The sequence below is a fragment of the Gorilla gorilla genome, chromosome 1 (genome assembly GCF_029281585.2).
Source record: "Gorilla gorilla gorilla isolate KB3781 chromosome 1, NHGRI_mGorGor1-v2.1_pri, whole genome shotgun sequence".
In the NCBI taxonomy this organism is placed as follows: domain Eukaryota; kingdom Metazoa; phylum Chordata; class Mammalia; order Primates; family Hominidae; genus Gorilla; species Gorilla gorilla.
This window is the reverse complement of record NC_073224.2, coordinates 10,910,523-10,935,767: the sequence shown is the minus strand read 5'-3', so window position 1 is coordinate 10,935,767 and position 25,245 is coordinate 10,910,523. Positions and strand designations below refer to the sequence as shown.

Genomic DNA, 25,245 nt, shown 5'->3' with positions numbered 1-25,245 from the left:
TTTTCTTTATCCATTCACCTGTTGATGGACACTTAGGTTGTTTCCAAATCTTGACTATTATGAATTATGCTGCAATAAACATGGGAGTAGATATCTCTTCAATATATTGAATTCCTTTCTTTTGGGTGTATACCTAGCACTGGGATTGCTGGATCATATGGTAGTTCTATTTTTAGCTTTTTGAGGAACTTCCAAAATGTTCTCCATAGTGGTTATACTAATTTACATTCCCACCCACAGCGTACAGGGGCTCCCTTTCTCCAGCATTCGTTATTGCCTGTCTTTTGGATGAAATCCATCTTAACTGGGGTGAGATGATATTTCATTCTAGTTTTGATTTGCATTTCTCTAATGATCAGTGATGTTGAGCACCTTTTCATATACCTATTTACCATTTTTATGTCTTCACCTAAGAAATGTCTATTTAGATCTTTTGCCCATTTTTATTTGGATTATTATATTTTTTTCCTATAGTGTTGTTTGAGCTCTTTATATATTCTGGTTATTAATCCCTTGTCAGATGGATAGTTTGCAAATATTTTCCCCCATTCTGTGGATTGTCTCTTCAATTTTTTTATTGTTTCCTTTGCTGTGCGGAAGCTTTTTATTTTATTTTTTATTTTTATTTTTTGAGTCTCACTTTGTAGAAGCTTTTTAACTTGATGTGATTCTACTTGTCCATTTTTGCTTTGGTTGCCTGTGCTTATGGGATATTGCTTAAGAAATCTTTGCCCACTCCAATGTTCTGGAGAGTTTCCTAAATGTTTTCTTTTAGTAGTTTTATAGTTTGAGGTTTTAGACTTAAGTCTTTAATTCACTTGTTTTTTGTATATGGCAAGAGATAGGGGTCTAGTTTCATTCTTCTGCATATTGATATATAGTTTTCCCAGCACCATTTTTTTTTTTTTGAGACAGGAGTTTCACTCTTGTCACCCAGGCTGAAGTGCAATGGCATGATCTTGGCTCACTGCAACCTCCACCTCCCATGTTCAAGCGATTCTCCTGCCTCAGCCTCCGAGTAGCTGGGATTACAAGCGTGTGCCCACCATGCCCATGTAACTTTTGTATTTTTCAGTAGAGATGGGGTTTCCCCATGTTGGCCAGGCTGGTCTTGAACTCCTGACCTCAGGCAGTCCCCACCAGCTCAGCCTCCCAAATTGCTGGGATTACAGGCGTGAACCACCGTGCCCAGCCCCCAGCACCATTTCTTGAAGAGACTGTCCTTTCCCCAATATATGTGCTTACTACCTTTCTCAAAAATGAGTTCACTGTAGATGTATTGATTTGTCTCTGGGTTCTCTGTTCTCTTCCATTGGTCGGTCTGTCTGTTTCTATGCCAGTACCATGCTGTTTTGGTTACTGTAGCTCTGTGGTATAATATGAAGTCAGGTAATGTGATTCCTCCAGTTTTGTTCATTTTGTTTAGGATAGCTTTGGCTATTCTGGGTCTTTGGTGGGTTCCATAAAAATTTTAGGATTTTTTTTTTCCTATTTCTGTAAAGAATGTCTTTGGTATTTTGATAAGGATTGCATTGAACCTGTAGATTGCTTTGGGTAGTGCAGACATTTTAACAATATTGAATCTTCCAATCCATGAACATGGAATGTTTTCCTTTTTTGTGTCCTCTTTAGTTTGTTGCATCAATATTTTATAGTTTTCATTGCAGAGATCTTTCAATTCTTTGGTTAATTCCTATGTATTGAGTTTTATTTGTACCTATTGTAAATAGGATTACTTTTTTATTTCTTTTTCAGATTGTTTGCTCTTGGCATATAGAAATGCTACTGATTTTTATATGTTGATTTTGTATCCTACAACTTTTCTGAATTTATATTTCAGTTCTAATAGTTTTTTGATAGAGACTTTATGTTTTTCCAAATATAAGATTATATCAGCCAGGCACAGTGGCTCATGCCTGTAATCCCAGCACTCTGGGAGGCCGAGGCAGGCGGATCACCAGGTCAGGAGTTTGAGATCAGCCTGACCAACATGCTGAAATCCCGTCTCTACTAAAAATACAAAAAAAAAAAAAAAAAAAAAAGCTGGGTGTGGTGGCATGTGCCTGTAATCCCAGCTACTCAGGAGGCCGAGGCAGGAGAATCGCTTAAACCCAGGAGGCGGAGGTTGCAGTGAGGAGAGATAGAGCCACTGCACTCCAGCCTGGGCAACAGAGGGAGACTCAGTCTCAAAAAAAAAAAAAAAAAAAAAAGATTATATCTTCTGCAAGCAAGGATGATTTGATTTCTTCCATCCCAATCTGGATGCCCTTCATATCTTTCTCTTGTCTAATTGCTCTAGCTAGGACTTCCAGTACTGTTGAATAACAGTAGTGAAAGTGGATATACTTGTGTTCCAGATCTTAGAGGAAAAGCTTTTAGTTTTTCCCCATTTAGTATGATACTAACTGTGGATCTATCATATATGGCTTTTATTATGTTGAAGTATGTTCCTTCTATACCCAGTTTTTTAAATTTTTTTTTGTCATGAAGTGATGTTGAATTTTATCAAATGCTTTTCAGTATTAATTGAAATGATCATATGGCTTTTATACTTCATTCTGTTGATATAATGTATCACATTGGTTGATTTGCATATGTTGAACCATCCTTGCATCCCTTGGATAAATCCCACTTGGTCATAATGAATGATATTTCTAATCTGTCATTGAATTCGGTTTGTTACCATTTTGTCTTAGATTTTTGCATTAGTGTTCATCAGGGATATTGACCTGCAGTTTTCTTTGTTTGATATGTCTTTTTCTGGATTTGGTATCAAGGTAATACTGGCCTCATAGAATGAGTTTCAAAGTATTCCCACCTCTTCTATTTTTGGGGATAGTTTGAGTCAGATTGGTATTAGTTCTTTAAATGTTTGCTGAAATTCAGCAATGAAGCCATCAGGTTCTGGGCTTTTCTTTGCTGGGAGACTTTTTATTATGGCTTCAATCTCATTACCTGTTATTGGTCTGTTTAAATCTTAGATTTCTTCATGGTTCAATCTTGGTAGGTTGTATGTGTCTAGGAATGTATCCATTTCTTCTAGGATTTCCAATTTATTGGCATATAGTTGCTCATAGTAGCCTCTAATGATCCTTTGAATTTCTGTGGCATTGGTAGTCTTCTTTTTCATCCCCAATTTTATTTATTTGAGTCTTCTCTCTTTTTTTCTTAGTTTACTGATTTTATTTATCTTTTCAAAAAACAAATTTTTCATTTCATTGATCTTTTGTATTGTTTTCTTCATTTCAATTTAATTTATCTCTGCTCTGATCTTTGTTATTTCTTTTCTTCTACTAATTTTGGGTTTGGTTTGCTCTTGCTTTTCTAGTTCTTTAAGATGTATCATTAGGTTGTTTATTTGATGTTTTTCTACTATTTTTGTTATAGGCACTTATAGCTATAAACTTCTCTCAGTACTGCTTTTGCTGTATTCCCTAGGTTTTGGTATGTGTTATGTTTCTCTTATCATTTGGTTCAAGAAGTATTTCAAATCCTTCTTTCATCCATGCCTGTTGTCTGAACTGTAATTGCCTGCCCTTCAATTCCCTCTTAATTTCTTCACTGACCCACTGGTCATTCAGGAGCGTATTGTTTAAATTTGATGTGTTCGAATAGTTATCAAAATTCCTCTTGTTATTGACTTCTAGTTTTATTCCATTGTGGTCAGAGAAGATACTTCATATTTGAATTTTTTTTAACGTTTTAAGACTTGTTTTGTGGTCTAATATATGGTCTATCCTTGAGAATGATCCATGAGTTCAGGAGAAGAATGTGCACTCTACATCTATTGAATAAAATGCTCTGTAAGTATCTCTTAGGTCCATTTGGTCTGTAGTGGAGATTAAGTCCAGTGTTTGTTGATTTTCTGTCTGGATAATCTGTCCCATGTTAAAAGTGGGATGTTGAAGTGTCTGGCTATTATTGTATTGGGGTCTCTCTCTCTCTCTTTAGCTCTAATAATATTTGCCTTATATGTCTGGCTGCTTCAGTGTCAGCTGCATATATATTTACAATAAAGTTATGCCCTCTTGCTGAATTGACCCCTTTATCATTATGTAATAACCTTATTTGTCTCTTTTTATGGTTTTTGTCTTGAAATCTATTTTGTCTGATATAAGTATAGCTACTCCTCCTATTTTGTGTTTTCCATTTGCATTGAATATATTTTTCCATTCTTTTATTTTCAATTTATTCATGTCTTTATAGGTTAAGCATATTTCTTTTAGGTAACAGATTGTTGGGTCTTGTTTTTTAATCCGTTCAGCCACTGTATGTCTTTTGATTGGAGAGTTTAGTCCATTTACATCCAGTGTTATTATTGATAAGTAAGGATGTACTCCTGTGATTTTGTTATTTGTTTTATGGTTGTTGTGTGGTCTTCTCTTCCTTCTTTTCTTCCTTTCTGTCTTCCTTTCAGTGAAGGTGATTTTCTCAGGTGGTATGTTTTAATTTCTTGGTGCTTTTTATTTTTTGTGTAGCTGTTGTATGTTATTTAAGACTACCATGAAGCTTGCAAATAATTATAGCCCATTATTTTAAACTGATGACAACACTGATTGCCTAAACAAATGAGAAATTTGAAAAGAAAACTAATAAGAATTCTACACTTTAACCTTGTCCCCCTGCTTTTAAACTTCTTGTTGTTCCTATTTACATCTTATTGTACTGTCCATGTCTTGAAAGTTGTGGTAGTTATTATTTTTGATTGGTTCATCTTTTAGCCTTTCTACTTAACATGTGAGTAATTTACACAGCAATTACAGTGTTTAATATCCTATGTTTTTCTGTGTACTTAAAATCAGCAGTGAGTTTTGTGCCTTCAGATGATTTCTGATTGCTCACTAATGTCTTTTTCTTTTAAATTAAATAACTCCCTTTAGCATTTCTTGTAGGACAGATCTTGTGTTGATGAAATCCCTCAGCTTTTGTTTGTCTGGGAACATCTTTATTTCTCCTTCATGTTTGAAGGATACTTTCACCAGATTTACTATTCTAGGGTACAAGATCTTTTTCCCTCAGCACTTTAAATATACCATGCCACTCTCTCCTTGCCTGTAAAGTTTCCACTGAAATGTCTGCTGCCAGACGTATTGGACCTCCGTTGTATGTTTGTTGTTTCTTTTCTCTTGCTGCTTTTAGGATCCTTTCTTTATCCTTCACCTTTATAGTAGTTTGATATTAAATGTCTTGAGGTAGTCTTCTTTGGGTTAACTCTGCTTGGTGTTCTGTAACCTTCTTGTACCGAATATTGATGTCTTTCTTGAGGTTTTGGAAGTTCTCTGTTATTATCTCTTTGAATAACCTTTCTACCCCTATCTCTGTCTCTACCTCATCTTTTAGGCCCATAACTCTTAGATTTGCCCCGTTGAGGCTGTTTTCTAGATCTTGTAAGCATGCTTCATCCTTTTCTATTCTTTTTTCTATTGTCTTCTCTGATTGTGTATTTTCAAATAGCCTGTCTTCAAGCTTACTAATTCTTTGTTCTGCTTGATCAATTCTGCTATTAAGAGACTCTGATGCATTCTTCAGTATGTCGATTGCATTTTTCAACTCCAGAATTTGTTTCTTTTTAATTATTTCAATCTCTTTTTTTAAATTTATCTGATAGGATCCTGAATTCCTTCTCTGTGTTATCTTGAGTTTATCTGAGTTTCCTCAAAATAGCTATTTTGAATTCTGTGTTAGAAAGACCACATATCTCTTACTCTCTGTGATAGGTCCCTGTTGCCTTACTTACTTCATTTGATGAAGTCATGTCTTACTGGATGGTCTTGATGCCTGTGGTTGTTCACTGGTGTCTAGACATTGAAGAATTAAGTATTTATTGTCGACTTCACAGTCTGAGCTTGTCTTTACCTATCCTTCTTGGGAAGGCTTTCCAGGTATTCTAAGGGACTTGGGTGTTGTGATCTAAGTTTTTGGTCACTGCAGCCATATCTGCATTAGGGGGCACCCCAAGCCCAGTAATGCTGTGACTCTTGGTGGTCTTGGAAAAAATCTGGAAAAATTCTCTGAATTACCAGGCAAACACTCTTGTTCTCTTCTCTTACTTTCTGCCAAACAAACAGAATCTCTCTCTCTCTCTCAGTGCTGAGCTGCCTGGAGCTGGGGGAGGGGTGACACAGCACCCCTGTGGACACTACCACTGGGACTGCACTGGGTCAGACCTGAAGCTAGCATAGCACTGGATCTCGCCCAAGGCCCGCTGTAACCTGGCTACCACCTATGTTCACTCAAGGCCCTAGGGCTCTACAACCAGCAGGTGGTGAAGCCAGCCAGTCTTGTGTCTTTCCCTTAAGGGCTGCAAGTTCCCCCAGGCCCCATGTGGGTCCAGAGGTACCATCTGGGAGCCAAAGCCTGGAGTCAGAAACCTTAGAAATCTACCTGGTGCTCTATTTTTCTGCAGCTGAACTGGCACTCAAACCACAAGACATAGCCCTTTCCACTCCTCTCTTTCCTTTTCACAGACAGCGGAGTCTTTCCCTGTGGCCACCACCACCACAGGCCCGCAGTGAGTGCTGTCAGGCTACCATTAATGTTCACTTAAGGACCAAAGGCTTTTTAGTCAGCTTGTGGTGAATGCTGCCAGGCTTGGGACTCACCTTTCAGGGCAGTTGGTTCCCCTCTGGCCCAAGTCAAGTCTAAAAATGCTGCAAATGCTGTCCAAGAACCAATGCCAGGAATTGGGGACCCTAAGAGGCCGCTTGGTACTCTACTCCACTGTGGCCAAGCTGGTACCTAAGCTGCAAGACAAAGTCCCTTTTACTCTTCCTTCTGCTTTTCTCAAGCAGAAGGAGTCTCTCTTTGTAGCTGCCACAGCTGGGAATGTGCTGGGTCACACATGAAGCCGGCACATCTCAGAGTCACATCCAATGCCATGGTGTGTACTGCTTAGCTACCTCTGCTGTTTATTCAGGGCCCAAGAGCTGGTGATGAATCCTGCCAGGACTGGGTCCTTCTCTTCAAGGCAGCAGGTTTCTTTCTGGCCCAGGGGGTGTCTAGAAATGTTGTCTAGGAACTAGGGCCTGGAATGGGGGCCTCAGGACTGCCCAGTGCCCTTTCTACTGTGGCTGAGCTGATATCCAAGTTGCAAGACAAAGCCCTTTGTATGCTTCCCTCTCCTCTCCTCAAGCAGAAGGAAGGAGTCTCTTTCATAGCTGTGAGCTGTGCTGCCTAGTGTTGGGGAGGGGTGGCACAAGCACTCCATTAGCTACCCAGGGTAGTGTCTCACTAGGTTGAATGCCACCCCTGTCCACTGTCTCTGAGCCCAGTACAGCACTAGATCTTGCCTAGGAGTTGCAGTCTTTGTAGCCTAGACTATCTTTCAAGTTTATTTAGGACTCCAGAGAACTTTAGCCTGTGATGGCAAGGCTTGCCAAAGCCCATGTTCCCACCATGAGGATGGGCAATTCCCTCTGGCTAGGGCTGGTCAAAATGTTCCCTCTGCGGGTATCATCTGAGTTCTGCCTGGTGTTGCTTTCCATTGTGACAGGGCAGCACTGAATTCCGACGGAAAGTCCCACAATCACTGTACTCTGTCTCCCCAAAGCACACAGATTCGTTGTCTGCACTGTGCAGCCACTACTGAGATGGGGATGGGGTGATGTTGGCAACGGTGGTGTCTTTCCCACCGTCTTCAGTGTCTGTTTCCTTGATATGATGTTAAAACTAGATACTGTGATTACTCACTTGATTTTTGGCTCTTATGAAGTTGCTTTTTTGGGTAGATAGTTGTTAAATTTCATGTTCCTATGGAGAAGAAGATTGGTGGAGGCTTCTATTCACTCATCCTGTTCTGCCTCCATCCTCAAACTAGTTTTTTAAAGCATGTGAATTGACTTTTATATGGACTTTGTATCCTGTAGGTATAATTTTTATTAGTTCCAGGAGTTTTTTTTTCTGTTCTTTAAGATTTTCTAAACAGTCATTTATGTCATCTGCAAACAAAAACCAGTTTTATTTATACCATCCCAATGTGAACACCTTTTATTTCACTTTCTCATGTTAGCTAGCATTTCCAATGCTAAGTTGAATAGAAATAATGAGAGGAGACATCCTTGTCGTGTAGCCAATCTTAGGAGGAGAGCATCTAGTTTCTCACTGTCAAGTTTTTGTATGCTTTCTTTAGACTCTTTTTATCAAGTTTAAGAAGGTCCCCTCTGTTGCTAGTTTGCTTTGAGTTTTTAGCATGAGTGAGTGTTGACTTTGTCAAATGCTTTTCTTGCATCTACTATATGATTTTTCTTCTTTAGCCTGTTAATTTGGTGAATTATATTAATTGATTTTTGAATTTTGGACCAGCCTTGCATACCTGGAGTAAATCTCATTTACTCATGGTGTGCAATTCTTTTTACACATTGTTGGATTTAAAAGGTCTGTAGCTTTCCTTTCTTGTGATGTCTTTGTCTGGTTTTGGTATTAGGGCAATGCTGGCTGGCTTCATAGAATGAGTTGGGAAAAATTCCCTCTGCTTCTATTGGAAGAGTTTCTAGAGAATTAGCATTATTTGTTCCTTAAGTGTTGGCATTCACTAGTCTAAAAAGAAAGTCACTGGGCCTGGTGCTTTGTTTTGGAAGATTATTAATTATTTTTCCAGTTTATTTAATAGATACAGCTCTTTATGTGAATTTGACTTCTAGTTTTAATTACATTGTGGTTTGAGACCATACTTTGTATGATTTCTATTCTTTTAAATTTTGTTAAGGTGCATTTTATGGCCCAGCATATGGTGCATCTTGGTGAATTCTTATGTGGGACTGAGAAAAATATGTATTCTCCTGTTGTTGGATGAAGTAGTCTATAAGTATCCATTAAATCTAGTTGATTGATTAGTATAGCTATGTCCTTACTGATTTTCTGCCTGCTGGATCTGTTAATTAATGATAGAGAGGTGTTGAAGTTGCAAGAGATAATAGTGGATTTTTCTATTTCTCTTTGCACTTCTATGTTGTTAAGACATATATGCGGCAAAACTAGTTGTAAAAACGCATGGGAGGCTAGGCACAGTTGCTCAGACCAGTAATCCCAACACTTTGGGAGACCAAGGTGGGAGTATTGCTCGAGCCCAGGATTTCAAGGCCAGCCTGGGCAACATAATGAGACCCCCATCTCTTATTTTTAAAAAATCTTTTCAAAAGAAAAAAAGTAACACGGCTTATTGAAACTTAGTTAAATGAAGATAAATTAAAACATGGCAGATTAAGTACATTTATTTATCTCTATTCTCTCCCAAAATCTTACCAAAATGACAGGGAGAAAAAAAATTTTTTAAGGTTACAAACCTATAAAGTCAAAAATTGGAAGGGAGGCAAGAACAAAAGACAGAAAACAGAGGGGGAAGTGGTAACTGAGTAGTGTTTAGCAATTCTGTTGAGTAAGTGCTTATAGAAGATAATTCTAATGCATCAGCAAGATGGTAGAATTGGAGTTCTCTGGCCCAACTCCCCACATCCCTAGAAATCCAGCTAGCAACTATCCACAAACAAGAATACCTCTGCCAATATCCAAGAACTCAGAAGTGAGGCTGAAACACCCCATTGGACTGCAGAACTAAGAAAAGCCATATTCAAAGGGTAAGAGGAATTGTTTCTCTTTGATCATGTTACATGTCTCCCAAGCTACACAGTGCCACACACAGATTCCCCTAGGCCCACAGTTTCCCCCATGGGGAAAGATAGTGGAGCTGGATATTCAACTTTCCCAGCATTCTGGGACCCTTCACAGGAGGCTTAGTCGTGTCTCACCCCACAGGACACATTGGGAGTACCAGCAGGGCTAGACCACCTGGGATCAGTTAGAAATTAAGAACAGAGCCTGGAGCATACAGCAACCAGCACGTGATATTAGTAATGCCTCTGCATTCTGGCAAATGGGGCACCACACCAGAGGGACTAGCCAACAGCATCACTAGCCAACAGCATCACAAGAAACATGATCCATAGGTCAGCCTCACGTTGCTAGCTAGCTTCCCCATCTAGCCCCAGCATTCTCCTTAAACCTTCCCCAGGCCAGAAGGCAGGTGCAGGTCTGTGTTTTCCTCTGGAGGGAGCATCTGTCCCTACTCAACAGCAGAAGTAGAGCAGTGTTTTGAGATACGTCCCATTAATACCTAATTTATTGAGAGTTTTTAGCATGAAGGTTGTTGAATTTTGTCAAAGGCCTTTTCTGCATCTATTGAGATAATCATGTGATTTTTGTCTTTGGTTCTGTTTATATGCTGGATTACATTTATTGATTTGCATATATTGAACCAGCCTTGCATCCCAGGGATGAAGCCCACTTGATCATGGTGGATAAGCTTTTTGATGTGCTGCTGGATTCGGTTTGCCAGTATTTTATTGAGGATTTTTGCATCAATGTTCATCAAGGATATTGGTCTAAAATTCTCTTTTTTGGTTATGTCTCTGCCCGGCTTTGGTATCAGAATGATGCTGGCCTCATAAAATGAGTTAGGGAGGATTCCCTCTTTTTCTATTGATTGGAATAGTTTTAGAAGGAATGGTACCAGTTCCTCCTTGTACCTCAGGTAGAACTGGGCTGTGAATCCATCTGGTCCTGGACTCTTTTTGGTTGGTAAGCTATTGATTATTGCCACAGTTTCAGCTCCTGTTATTGGTCTATTCAGAGATTCAACTTCTTCCTGGTTTAGTCTTGGGAGAGTGTATGTGTCGAGGAATTTATCCATTTCTTCTAGATTTTCTAGTTTATTTGCATAGAGTTGTTTGTAGTATTCTCTGATGGTAGTTTGTATTTCTGTGGGATCAGTGGTGATATCCCCTTTATCACTTTTTATTGCGTCTATTTGATTGTTCTCTCTTTTTTTCTTTGTTAGTCTTGCTAGAGGTCTATCAATTTTGTTGATCCTTTCAAAAAACAAGCTCCTGGATTCATTAATTTTTTTGAATGGTTTTTTATGTCTCTATTTCCTTCAGTTCTGCTCTGATTTTAGTTATTTCTTGCTCAAAATAATAAGAGCTATCTATGACAAACTCACAGCCAATATCATACTGAATGGGCAAAAACTGGAATCATTCCCTTTGAAAACTGGCACAAGACAGGGATGCCCTCTCTCACCACTCCTATTCAACATAGTGTTGGAAGTTCTGGCCAGGGCAATTAGGCAGGAGAAGGAAATAAAGGGTATTAAATTGGGAAAAGAGGAAGTCAAATTGTCCCTGTTTGCAGACATGATTGTATATCTAGAAAACCCCATCGTCTCAGCCGAAAATCTCCTTAAGCTGATAAGCAACTTCAGCAAAGTCTCAGGATACAAAATCAATGTACAAAAATCACAAGCATTCTTATACACCAATAACAGACAAACAGAGAGCCAAATCATGAGTGAACTCCCATTCACAATTGTTTGAAAGAGAATAAAATACCTAGGAATCCAACTTACAAGGGACGTGAAGGACCTCTTCAAGGAGAACTACAAACCACTGCTCAATGAAATAAAAGAGAATACAAAGAAATGGAAGAACATTCCATGCTCATGGGTAGGAAGAATCAATATCGTGAAAATGGCCATACTGCCCAAGGTAATTTATAGATTCAGGTGCCATCCCCATCAAGCTACCAATGACTTTCTTCACAGAATTGGAAAAAACTACTTTAAAGTTCATATGGAACCAAAAAAGAGCCCGCATCTCCAAGTCAATCCTAAGCCAAAAGAACAAACCTGGAGGCATCACACTACCTGACTTCAAACTATACTACAAGGCTACAGTAACCAAAACAGCATGGTACTGCTACCAAAACAGAGATATAGATCAATGGAACAGAACAGAGCCCTCAGAAATAACGCCGCATATCTACAACTATCTGATCTTTGACAAACCTGAGAAAAACAAGCAATGGGGAAAGGATTTCCTATTTAATAAATGGTGCTGGGAAAACTGGCTAGCCATATGTAGAAAGCTGAAACTGGATCCCTTCCTTACACCTTATACAAAAATCAATTCAAGATGGATTAAAGACTTAAATATTAGACCTAAAACCATAAAAACCCTGGAAGAAAACCTAGGCATTACCATTCAGGACATAGGCATGGGCAAGGACTTCATGTCTAAAACACCAAAAGCAATGGCAACAAAAGACAAAATTGACAAATGGGATCTAATTAAACTAAAGAGCTTTTGCACAGCAAAAGAAACTACCATCAGAGTGAACAGGCAACCTACAAAATGGGAGAAAATTTTCGCAACTTACTCATCTGACAAAGGGCTAATATCCAGAATCTACAATGAACTCAAACAAATTTACAAGAAAAAAACAAACAACCCCATCAAAAAGTGGGCAAAGGACATGAACAGGCACTTCTCAAAATAAGACATTTATGAGCCAAAAAACACATGGAAAAATGCTCACCATCACTGGCCATCAGAGAAATGCAAATCAAAACCACAATGAGATACCATCTCACACCAGTTAGAATGGCAATCATTAAAAAGTCAGGAAACAACAGGTGCTGGAGAGGATGTGGAGAAATAGGAACACTTTTACACTGTTGGTGGGACTGTAAATTAGTTGAACCATTGTGGAAGTCAGTGTGGCGATTCCTCAGGGATCTAGAACTAGAAATACCATTTGACCCAGCCATCCCATTACTGGGTATATACCCAAAGGATTATAAATCATGCTGCTATAAAGACACATGCACACATATGTTTATTGTGGCACTATTCACAATAGCAAAGACTTGGAACCAACCCAAATGTCCAACAATGATAGACTGGATTAAGAAAATGTGGCACATGTACACCATGGAATATTATGCAGCCATAAAAAATGATGAGTTCATGTCCTTTGTAGGGACATGGATGAAATTGGAAATCATCATTCTCAGCAAACCATCTCAAGAACAAAAAACCAAACACCGCATATTCTCACTCATAGGTGGGAATTGAACAATGAGAACACATGGACACAGGAAGGGGAACGTCACACTCTGGGGACTGTTGTGGGGTGGGGGAGGGGGGAGGGATAGCATTGGGAGATATACCTAATGCTAGATGACGAGTTAGTGGGTGCAGCGCACCAGCATGGCACATGTATACATATGTAACAAACCTGCACATTGTGCGCATGTACCCTAAAACATAAAGTATAATTAAAAAAAAAAAAAAGGTAGAGCAGTGTTCCAACCAAGCCCTGGTGCTTTCCTGAAGCCTTCCCCATACCAGGAGGCAAGTGTAGGTCAGCATTTAGCTGCAGAGGGAGTATCTGGCCTCACACAACACCAACAGCTGAGTGGCGACTCTACCACGCCTTGATGCTGTGCTCTTCTGTTTTTAAATTTTAGATTCAAGGTGTACGTGTGTAGGTTTGTTACACGGATATATTGAGTAATGGTGATATTTGGGCATCTAGTGTACCCATTACCCAAATAGTGAACATTGTACTGAATAGGTAATTTTTTAACCCTCACTCCCCTCCTACCCTGTCCCTTTTTGGAGTCCCCACTGTCTATTATTTCCATCTTTATGTCCTTGTGTACCCGTTGTTTAGCTCCCACTTACTTATAAGTGAGAACATGCAGTATTTGATTTTCTGTTTCTGAGTTATTTCACTTAAGATAATGGCATCCAGCTTCCTTTATGTTGCTGTAAAGGACATATTTTATTCTTTTTTATGGCTGCATAGTATACCATGGTGTATAAGACTACCCTGGATCTAAAGATAAGCTCAGCCAATGCATATGTGTGGAGCATAGCCTCTGGCCCTGTCCACTCTGTAGACCTCAGCTAGCCTTAGATCCCAGCATGCAGCCCTGCCCAACTACAGATTCCAAACAACAATACAATAGGTGGTATGTGAAAAAAAGTGCAGCATCTCTAATCATTAGGGAAATGCAAATTAAAAGCACAATGAGGTATCACCTCATACCTATTAGAGTGACTTTTATCAAAAAGACAAAAGATAAGAAGTATTGGTAAAGATGTGGATAAAAAGTATCCCTGGTACATTGTTGTTGGGAATATAATTTAATATAGCCATTATGGGAAATGGTATGGAAGTTTCTCAAAAAACTCAAAATAGAATTACCAGCAATCCACTACAGCTACCAGTGGGATCCAGCCATCCCACTTCTAAGTGTATATCCAAAGGAATGGAAATCAATATGTGGAAGGGATAATCTGCATTCCTGTGTTCACTGATTCACAGTAGCTGAGATATGGAAACAACCTATGTGTCCATCAGAAGATGCATGGATAAAGAAGATGTGATATATATATATACACAGTGGAATACTATTCAGCCTTCTAAAAAGAAGGAAATTCTGTCACTTGCAACAACATAGGGAAACCTGAAGGACATAACACTAAGTGAAATGAGCCAGGCATAGAAGGACAGATACTGTATGATCTCACTTATATGAAAACGCTAAAAAAGCTGACCTCGTAGAAGTAGAGAGTAGAATGATGGTTACCAGAGCTAAGGTGGGGGAGGGTGTGAAATGGAGGAAGTATTAATCAAAGGGTACAAAAGTTCAGATTTACAGGAGGAGTAAGTTGTCAGATGATTGTGTATCAGGGTGACTATAGTCAATAACAGTAATATATATGTATTTTATTTTTATTTTAAATTTTATTTTAAATATATATATATTTATATATATACAAAATAAAAATAAAATAGTAATATGGTAGGAACTCCCCAGTGTGCATTCAGCCCTTTTTTCCAGCCCTCCTCCCTAAATATGGAAATATATATCCTCTTGACAAGATAAGAGAGGATTCTTCTTTGGATTAACTGATCAGACCTACTTAAAAGAACTTATATTATGAGGTGTGGGGAGAAACATAGTGGGTCACAATGGAAGCAAGAGGTGTCATATGCTCAGTGATAAAGCTGACTCACACCTTGTCATGGCTCCTCTCTTAAATATTAGTGTACAGTGAAGGACCACCAGAAAATTACAGAAAGCCTACAACATGAAAGTCAGACACCTAACTCAATACCAGAAAAATGGAAATCAGAAGAAACAGCACAAAGCAGGGAGCAAAAGAAAACTTCACAAAAAATATACAAAAAAAGTGTGTAGCAGACTTGAGCCTGTCTATAGACCCAAAAGCCCTTAAATAAAGAGGTGGCTGCATCCTCTTCAGGAAGGACCTTTATACACCATAAAAATTTATGTTGTTAATCTTTTTCCCAGCTTACCTCAAAGGGACCTGTGGCCTCTAACCAGGGTAACTGTACATTGGGGAAAAGGAAATATCAGACATTTCACAGATTACTGGCCACTGGCTCTGAACTGACACTGATTCCAGGAGATCCAAAATGTCACCATGGGCCTCTATCAGAATGCGGGCTTATGGAGGTTAGGTGATCAATGGAGTTTTAACTTAGGCCTGTCTCACTGTGAATCCAGTGGTCTCCAGACCCATGCTGTGATTCTTCCTTCAGTTCTAGGATGCATACTTGGGATAATACTTAGCAGCTGACAGAATCCCCATATTAGTTCCTGTCCTGTGAAGTGAGGATAATTATGGTGAGTAAGGCCATGTGGAAGCCATTAGCACTGCCTCTACCTTGGAAAATAGTAAATCAAAAGCAGTGCTGAATTCCTGGAGGCATTGCAAAGACTAGTGCCACCATCAAGAAACTGGAAGATGCAGGGATGGTATGATTTCCATGTCCCTATTCAACTTATCTATGTGGCTGGTGCAGAAGACAGATGGATCAGTGGACAGTGGGTTGTCATATGCTTAACCAGGCAGTAATTCCAATTGCAGCTGCTGTACCAGATGTGTTTCATTGCTTGAGCAAATTAACACATTGCTTGCTACATGTTTTGCAGTTATTGATCTGGCAAATGCTTTTTTTTCCATCCCTGTCTATGAGGCCCAACAGAAACAGTTTACCTTCCATGGGCAAGGCCAGCAATACACCTTCAATGTCCTACCTCAAGGGTATATCAACTCTCCAGCCCTATGTCATAATTTAGTTTGCAGGCATCTTGGTCACCTTTCCCTTTCATAAGATATCACACTGGTCCATTATATTGATGACATTATGTTGATTGGACATAGTGAGCAAGAAGTGGCAGTGACCCTAGATATATCGGTAGGACATTCACAAGCTAAAGAGTGAAGAAAAAATCCAACTCAAATATGGAGCCTTCTACCTCAGTGAAATTTCTTGCAGTCCAGTGGCATGAGGCCTATCAGGATATCCCTTCTAAGGTGAAGGTTAATTTGTTTGCATCTGGCCCCTCCTATAACCAAGAAAGAGGCACAATGCCTAATGGGCCTCTTTGGATTTTGGAGGCAACATATTCCTCATTTGGGATTGTTATGCTGGGCCATTTCCCAGGTAGCCCAAAAAGCTGTGAGTTTTCAGTGGGACCCAGGATAAGAGAAGGCTCTAGAATAAGTCTAGGCTGCTGTGCAAACTGCTCTGCCACTTGGGCCATTTGATCTAGCAGATGTCAGTGGCAGATAGGGATGCTATGTAGAGCCTTTGGCAGGCCCTTATAGGTAAATTGAACCACACTCCTTTTGTATTTTGGAGAAAGGCCCTTTCATCATCCTTGGATAACTACTCTCCTTTTAGGAGACAATTCTTGGCCTACTATTGGGCTTTAGCAGAGACCAAATGCTTGATCATGGGCCAACAAGTTACCATGCAACCCTAGCTGTCCATCATGAACTGTTACTTGACCCAGTGAGTCATAATGTTGGACATGCACAGCAACACAACACTCCATTATCAGATTGAAGTGGTATATACATGATCGGGCCCTAACAGGCCCTCAAGTGACAAGTAAATTTTAGGGGAAGTGGCCCAAATTCGCATGGTTCCTACTGCTGCTACACTGTCTTCTTTCTCCCCATTTGCACCTATGGTCTCATGGGGCATTCCCTACAATGAGTTAACAGAGGAAAAGAAGATTTGGGCCTGGTTTACAGATGGCTTTGCATGCTATGCAGCAGCACCAAAAAGTGGACAGCTATAGGAACATAGACCCTTTCTGGGCACCCCTGAAGCAGAATGCGAAGGGAAATTGACCCAATCTGTGGCCTGCATCACTGCCAGCTGACTACAGAGGCCTTGGGTTTTGGAGAAACCTCAGCAGCAGGCAGATCTTAGAGGCTGTGGACTTCAGATGCACCCCATCACTACACCGTCTTCAGTGGCCAAGAGTTTCCAGCTTGGTGCTGTACCAACTGTGATGGTCCTGGGCTTAAGGTGCCCCCCAGTGTTTCAGTGGCTGCCATGGTCATAGGTTTATGGGCCACACCAGCTGACCCACCTAGAATCTCTGGACAGGCTTACTGTTGAATTGTTTTCCCAGACAAAACTATACTGTGAAGATTGGAATAAATATCTACTACTTCAATGCACAGATATCAATGCATGACCAGAAAGATCAAGAAAAATCAGGGAAATATGGTGTCCCCAAATGGATAAAATAAAGTGCCAATGACTGGCCCTAAAGAGATAGAGATGTATGAACTGTCTGACAAATAATTCAACATAACTGTTTTAAGGAAGCTCAGTGCACTTCAAGAAAATACAGAGAAACAGTTCAACAAAATGAGGAAACAATATATGATCAGAATGATAAATTTAACAGAGATTGGTTTTTTTAATCAAACAAAAATGCAAGTGCTGAAAAATAAGTGAACAAAGTGAAAAATGCAATAGAGAGCATCAACAGCCAGTTGATCAAGGAGAAGAAAATATCTGTGAACCTGAAGACAGATTACTTGAAAATATACAGTTATGATGGAAAAAAAGAATGAAAGGAATGAAGAAAGCCAGTGGGATTTATGGAACAGCATCAAAATAGCAAATGCTTAAGTCATTGGGGTTTAAGAGGGAGTAGAGAAATATAGTGGGGTAGAAAGTTTATTTAAAGAAATAGGAAACTTTTGAAACCTGCAGAAAATTATAATTATCCAGGTACATAAAGATTAAAGGCCATCAGTCAGATTCAATCCAAATAAGACTACCCCAAGACTTATTGTAATCAAATTGTCAAAGATGAAAGACAAAGAGAGGATCCTGAAAGCAGCAAGAGAAAAGAAGCAAATAACATATAAGGGAGTTCCAATACACCTAGCATCAGACTTCTCAGCAGAAGTCTTACAGGCAAGAACGGAATGGGATGATATATTCATATTCACAGTGCTAAATAAAAAAAATGCCAACCAAGAATACTGTGCTTGGCAGGCCATCCTTCAAAAATGAAGATTTTCACAGGCAAACAAAATCTGAGGGAGTTTATCACCACTAGACCTGTCTTACAAGAAATACTAAAAGGAGTGCATCGAGCTGAAAGAAAAGGATGCTAATGAGTAATATGAAAACATCTGAAAGTATAAAACCAGTCGCAAAAATAAGTCAAATTTAGAATATTCTCATACTGTAAATGATGGTTTGTAAATCACTTACTGTATAAAGGTTAAAAGCCAAAACTATTAAAAATAACAACCACAATAATTTGTTAAGGTATATGCAATATAAAAAGATGTAAATTGTAAATTGTGAGGAAGAGTAGAGTAAAATATAGAAAAATTTCAATCTAAGTTAAGTTGTTATTAGCCCAAAATAACCTATTATAACTATAAGATGTTATGTGTAAGCCTCATGGTAACCACAAAGCAAAAACCTGTAATAGATTCACAAAAATAAAAGGGAAGGAATAAAATCATACTACTAGAGAACATCTCTTAGCCAAAAGAAAGATAGTAAAACAGGAAGGAAGGATCTATAAAACAACTAAAAAACAATTTTAAAATGGAAGTAGAATTACACTGAATGTAAGTGGATTAAATTCTCGAAAGACATAGAGTGGCTGATTGGACTGAAAAATAAGACCCAATTACAAGCTGCCACTTCACTTGTGAGGACACACATAAACTGAAAGTAAAGGGATGGAAGAAGAAGAAATGACCAGACATGCTATTATATACCAATTCATGGGCTGCAGCCAGTGGTTTGGCTGGATGATTAGGTACTTCAAAAGAACATGATTGGAAAATTGGTGACAAATAAATATGGGGAAGAAGTATGCAGATAAACCTTTCTGAATGTGCAAAAATTGTGAAGATATTTGTATCCCATGTGAATGATCACTAAAGAGTGATGTCAGCAGAAGAAGATTTAACAATTAAATGGATAGGATGACCCATTCTGTGGATACCAGTCAGCCTGTTTCTCCAGCCACCATTGTCATCACCCAATGCACGCATGAAAGAAAGTAGCCATGGTAGCAGAAATTGAGGTTATTCGTGGGCTCAGCAACATGGACTTCCAGTGACCAAGGCTGACCTGGCTATGGCCATCTCTGAGTACCCAATCTGCCAGCAGCAGATATGAACAGTGGACCCCCAATATGACACCATTCTGTGTGGTGATTAGCCATCTACCTGGTGGCAGGCTGACTACACTGAACCATTTCCATCATGGAAGTGCAGTGTTTTGTTCTTACTGGAATAGACACTTACTTTGGATATGAATTTGTCTTCCCTACACATAATCCTTCTGCCATAATTATCATCCGTGGACTTACAGTATATCTTATCCACTCTCATGGTATTTCACACAGCATTTCTTTTCAAAGCAAGAGAAGACAGTACTGGATCCATGCTCCTGGAATTCACTGGTCTTACCATGTTCTCCAGCTGGCATGATAGAATAGTGAAACGGTCTTTTGAAAACTCAATTACAGTGACCCCAGGTGGCAATACTTTGAACGGCTGAGCAAGGTTCCCCAGAAGGCTGTATATGCTCTGAATGATGCCTAATATATGGTGTTGTTTTTCTGATTGCCAGGATTCTCAACTCCAGGAGTCTGGGTGGAAATGGCAGTGGCACCACTCACTATTATCCCTAGAGACCTATTAGCAAATTTTTGCCTCCTGTTCCCAGGACTTTATGCTCTGCTGGCCTACCACCTCACCACTTTGGGCTCCTCATGGCTCTGAGTCAACAGGCAAAGACAGGAGATACTGTATTTGCTGGAGTGATTTATCCAGACTACCAAGGGGAAGCTGGACTACTATTCCACAATGGAGATAAGGCAGACTATGTGTGAAATACAGGAGATCCCTTATGCATCTCCTAGTATTACCATGCTCTGTGATTAAGGCCAATGGAAAACTATAAGAACCCATTCCAGCCAAAACTACAAATGGCCCAGACACTTTAGGAATGGAGATTTGAGTTATCCCTCAGGTAAAGAACCATGACCAGCTGAGGTTCTTACAGAAGGCAAAAGTAATACACAATGGGTAGCAGAGGAAGTCAGCTATAAATACCAGCCTATAACCACATAACCAGTTACATAAATGAGGAATGTAATTGTCATGAGTATTTCTTCCTTATTTTGTTAAGAATATATATATAGACACACACTCATATATTAAACAAATATATTTGTTTTCCTTCCTCTCTTATCCCCTTGTGTAACATAACATGTATTAACTTTGTATTTAAGTATTGTTAACTTTTTACCATATAATTTAAGTTACAGAATATTGGGAGAAGAGCAAACATCACTCAAGGACTTTAACCTCCTCTTCTGGAGAAAAGAGTAGTGCATTTTCAGTTGTTGTGCAGGATAGTTGTACCATGTTAGGTAGAATTATGACCTTGTTATTGTCTTTATTTGGAGATACTTTGAGATGCTTATGGGTGCCAAGTTGACAAGGAATGGACTTGTAATGGTTAGTTGTATGCGTCAACTTTACTGGGCTAGGGGATGCCCGGATAGCTGGTAAAACATTACTTCTGGGTGTGTCTGTGAGAGTATTTCTGGAAGAGATTAGCATTTGAATTGGTAGACTGAGTAAAGAAGATAACCCTCCCCAGTGTGGTTGGGCATCACGCAGTCCACTGAGGGCTTGAAAAGGACGAAAGGGCAAAAGAAGAGCAAATGCACGCTGTCTTCTTGAGTTGCAACATCCATCTTCTCCTGCACTCAGACATTGGCATTCCTGCTTCTCAAGCCTTCAGACTTGGACCAGGACTCACACCATTGGCACCCCAGTTTTGGAGTCTCTGGACTGAGACTGAGACTTACTCTGTTGGTTCTCCTGGTTCTCACACCTTTGGACTTGGACTGGAACTACACCACTGGCTTTACTGGGCCTCCAATCTAGTAGACAGCAAATCATGGGACTTCTCAGTTTCCATAATCATGTGAAAGGCAACCACTCATAATAAATCTTTGTCTATTTCTATATATCCTAGTCTATTCTCTGGAGAACTCTTACTAATATGAATAGCATCTTCACAAAAATAAGAGACTATATATACTAGGATGCTATACAGTGGAAAGCCAAAAAATTTCTGAAAAGCGTATAGTCACAGTTTTAAAAATTAAAATTTGAAACAAAATGATTGAGAAGGAAAATTGAAAAAGAGCAGTTTGCCCTGTCCCGTCCTGTTTATGCCTGTAGATAACCAATTGTCCATTCAAACAAAACAGTCATAAATATCTAGTTACAAGGTGTCTGCATATGTGAGGTTATTATATAATCAGTGGACAATGTAGCAAAATGATACTGTGATTTGAGAAATTGTAATTGGGACCAATGTTAGAGCCAGGTGATGTGGCTTGCAAAAAGTGGAAATTACACTGAGTTTCTTTTTGGCATGGTTTAAGGCATAAGAGGTTTGGTGACAGTTCTACAGCTGCCCTAACTTGAGGTCCTCTTCACCTGGGTCCTGCTGAGTGGGCACAGTGTTATCATCACCAACCCAAGTATGTATTCATTAAGAAAATGAGTGACTCAAGCAGTGCTGACTGAACATCTTTCAACCTGCTGTCATTTGGATTGTCCAGATGAGAAACTCTGCTCAGAAATGTTCAGTACTTCTAAGATATGTCAGAGTGTTTGCTTTTATAAATTACTCCATGTTCCCATTTCAAAAGATAGACTCTGCCCTGTCAAATTTTAGATTAGCAAGAAAAAAGAAAGATCCCAAAAACTTACAGAAGGACAACCATTTAAATAATAAAAATCAATCTATCACCTGACTTTCTCATTAGTGATTCTGATTATCAAAGGACAGGAGAAAATGCCCTCTCCCTAACCTGTTATTCATCAGGTGTGTAAAATAAAGCTCTTTTCAGATATTCAAGGTCTCAAAAAATGTATGTTTATACATCCTTTCACAGGAAGGTGCTAAAGAATGTGCTTTAGCATAACAGAAAAGATCAAAGCATGAGATCCTGTAAATGGTGGCTAAGAGAGACAGTAATGAAGGGAAACCCCAGGAAACAAGTACTGGATTATCTCTGCCTTTATCACATGGAAAATATTATAAAATGCTATTTTAACTACCTTCTGGAAAACTAACCAAAAATTTTAAACAAAACAAGTATTAACTCCAGGAAAATTTATGTATATGTATGTATGTAGAGAGAAGAAAACATACTCATAGTAGAACTGGTTCAATAGTAAGCAGTATTTACACAGTAAATCTAAACAATATAAACACTCTATTCATTTAACTAAAAAGTTAATATAACTAATTTGAGAGGTGGAGAGAAGACGTATAAGTAGGCATGGTACATGAGAGATACATCTTCATCTGCCATATAAGAAGGCAGTAGGGCTGGCTCTGGGTACACTGCCTAGGAGTTAGCCCTGCTCCACAAGCAGCAGTAATAAAAGATAAAAAAGAAGGTAATAGATAATGTATAAAAATTATGTATTAAGAAAGAGCATATAAGAATGTTTACTTGAGGCCAGGCGCGGTGGCTCACGCCTGTAATCCCAGCACTTTGGGAGGCCGAGGTGGGTGGATCACGAGGTCAGGAGATGGAGACCATCCTGGCTAACACGGTGAGACCCCATCTCTACTAAAAATACAAAGAATTAGCCAGGCGTGGTGGTGGGTGCCTGTAATCCCAGCTACTCAGGAGGTTGAGGCAGGAGAATGGCATGAGCCCGAGAGGCAGAGCTCTCAGTGAGCCCAGATCGCACCACTGCACTCCAGCCTGGGCGACAGAGAGACACTCTGTCTCCAAAAAAAAAAAAAAGAAAAGAAAAGAATCTTTACTTGAGAATACAGAGACATAAACAGCTGCAAGAGTCAAGATTGTTTTCCTTTGGGACCAGAGTGAAGAATGGCAAACAATGTGGCAGTGGTTGCATTTTAATATTATTTGTCTTATCCAGATTTGTATTGATAAAAATTAAAAATGTTTTAAAGATGATAGATATCAACTGTACAAGATGGATCAGATGAGAGAGAGATCATTTTATTCTCTTTTCTTTCTCTTCTTAGGACCTGGCGTATTGTAGTACCAATGGCAAAAGATGATGCACTAAAGGAGATTAGAGGAAACCAAGTTACTTTTCAGGATTGCTTTATTGCAGATTTTCTTATTCTGTTGACTTTTCCTTTGTTGACCATACCTGAAAGTCCTGGTTATTTACCAATCTCCTCACCACGTGGTAGTCAATTAATGGCTTCCTGGGATGCTTGTGTAGTTGCATCTGCTGTTTTGGTGACAGATATGGAGACCTTTCACACAACTGATTCATTCAAATCTTGGACCAGAATCAGAGTGCCTCCAGACATTCTGAGTGATGATGAAAGACGGAGTGTGGCTGATGTGATCTTATCTCGGGACAGAATCGTTTTTCTTATAAATGGTGTTCTTTACATAAAGAGTTTTCGTGGATTTATAAGACTGGGAGGAATTGTAAATCTTCCTGATGGTGGAATTACTGGCATTTCATCAAGAAAATGGTGTTGGGTCAATTATTTATTAAAGGTTAGTAAAAGATATTTTATATTTTATAAATATATTTATATTTTACAAAGGTATTTACCATACCATTTACTCAGTGATAAACAGAGACTTACTATGCAGCTCTTTGCCCAGTTGTTTTATCTAAGGCTGTAAACAGCTCTAACTCAACTTCTCAGAGACCTCTTTACAGTAGAGATACACCCCCAACAACTAAAAATAAAATTAATCTTGTATGTTATTATGTAGTTCAGTCATGAGAGCTTTGTTTTACCTTGATATGGGCAAAAGACCCAAAAATTATTTTCCCCGAAGATTATATGAGCTGCCCAAAATGAATAATGAGTTTTTGTTACATGCATAGAAAGTGTAATGATCAAGTCAGGGTCTTCGGGGTATCCGTCTCCTTCAGTGTTTACTGTGTCTGTGTGTTGGTATCATTTCCTCTCTCCTAGTTACTTTGAAATGTTAAAAATATTGTTGCTGGCCGGGCGCGGTGGCTCACACCTATAATCCCAGCACTTTGGGAGGCCGAGGCGGGCAGATCACAACGTCAGGAGATGGAGACCATGGTGAAACCCCGTCTCTACTAAAAATACAAAAAATTAGCCGGGCGTGGTGGTGTGCACCTGTAGTCCCAGCTACTCGGGAGGCTGAGGCAGGAGAATGGCATGAACCTGGGAGGCGGAGCTTGCAGTCAGCCGAGATCGCGCCACTGCACTCCAGCCTGGGCGACAGAGCAAGACCCCGTCTCAAAAAAAAAAAAATAAATAAATATATATATATATATATATACACACACACACACACACATACACACACACACACACACACACACACACACACACACACACACACATATATATATATAGTTGCTAAGTGTAGATACCCTGGTCTGACTATAGACAGACTAGAAACACTAGAACTTATTTCTTCTATCGAACTGTATGTTAGTTAGATATAAAACATTAGAACTTATTCTTCTATTTAACTGTATATTTGTACGTATTAACCAGCCTCTCTTTATACTCCCTCCCACGCACCCCTCTCCTTCCCAGACTCTAATATCTATCATTCCATTCTGTTTTCATGAGATCATGGTTTTTACCTTCCACATATGAGTGAGAACACGTAGTATTTGTCTTTCTGTGCCTGGCTTATTTCACTTTACAATAATGACCTCCAGTTCCATCCATATTGCTGCAAACATGATTTTGTTATTTTTATGGCCAAATGGTATTCCATTGGGTATATATACCCCATTTTCTTTATCCATTCATCCATTGATGTACACTTATGTTGATTCCATGTCTTTGCTATTGTGAATAGTGTTGCAATAAACCTGCACGTACAGGTGTCCCTTTGATATACTGATTTTACTGATTTCTTTCCCTTTTCATAAATACCCGGTAGTGGGAATGCTGGATTGTATGGTAGTTATATATTTAGTTTTCTGAGAACCCTCCATACTGTTTTTCATAGCGGTCGTACTAATTTACATTCCCACCAACAGGGTATATGAGCTT

At 39.2% G+C, this 25,245-nt stretch overlaps 1 protein-coding gene across 7 annotated transcripts in view; it reads left to right on the top strand.

Moving 5' to 3' along the window:
* The window catches only part of CATSPERE (catsper channel auxiliary subunit epsilon), a 177,148-nt gene that overhangs the window by 66,186 nt on the left and 85,717 nt on the right, over nt 1–25,245 (top strand). For all 7 annotated transcript variants that reach the window (XM_063707110.1, XM_063707105.1, XM_063707103.1 and 4 more), the window contains one exon: nt 23,251–23,743. In XM_063707110.1, the coding sequence (XP_063563180.1) occupies nt 23,251–23,743 (493 nt within the window). The remainder of the gene's footprint in view (nt 1–23,250; nt 23,744–25,245) is intronic.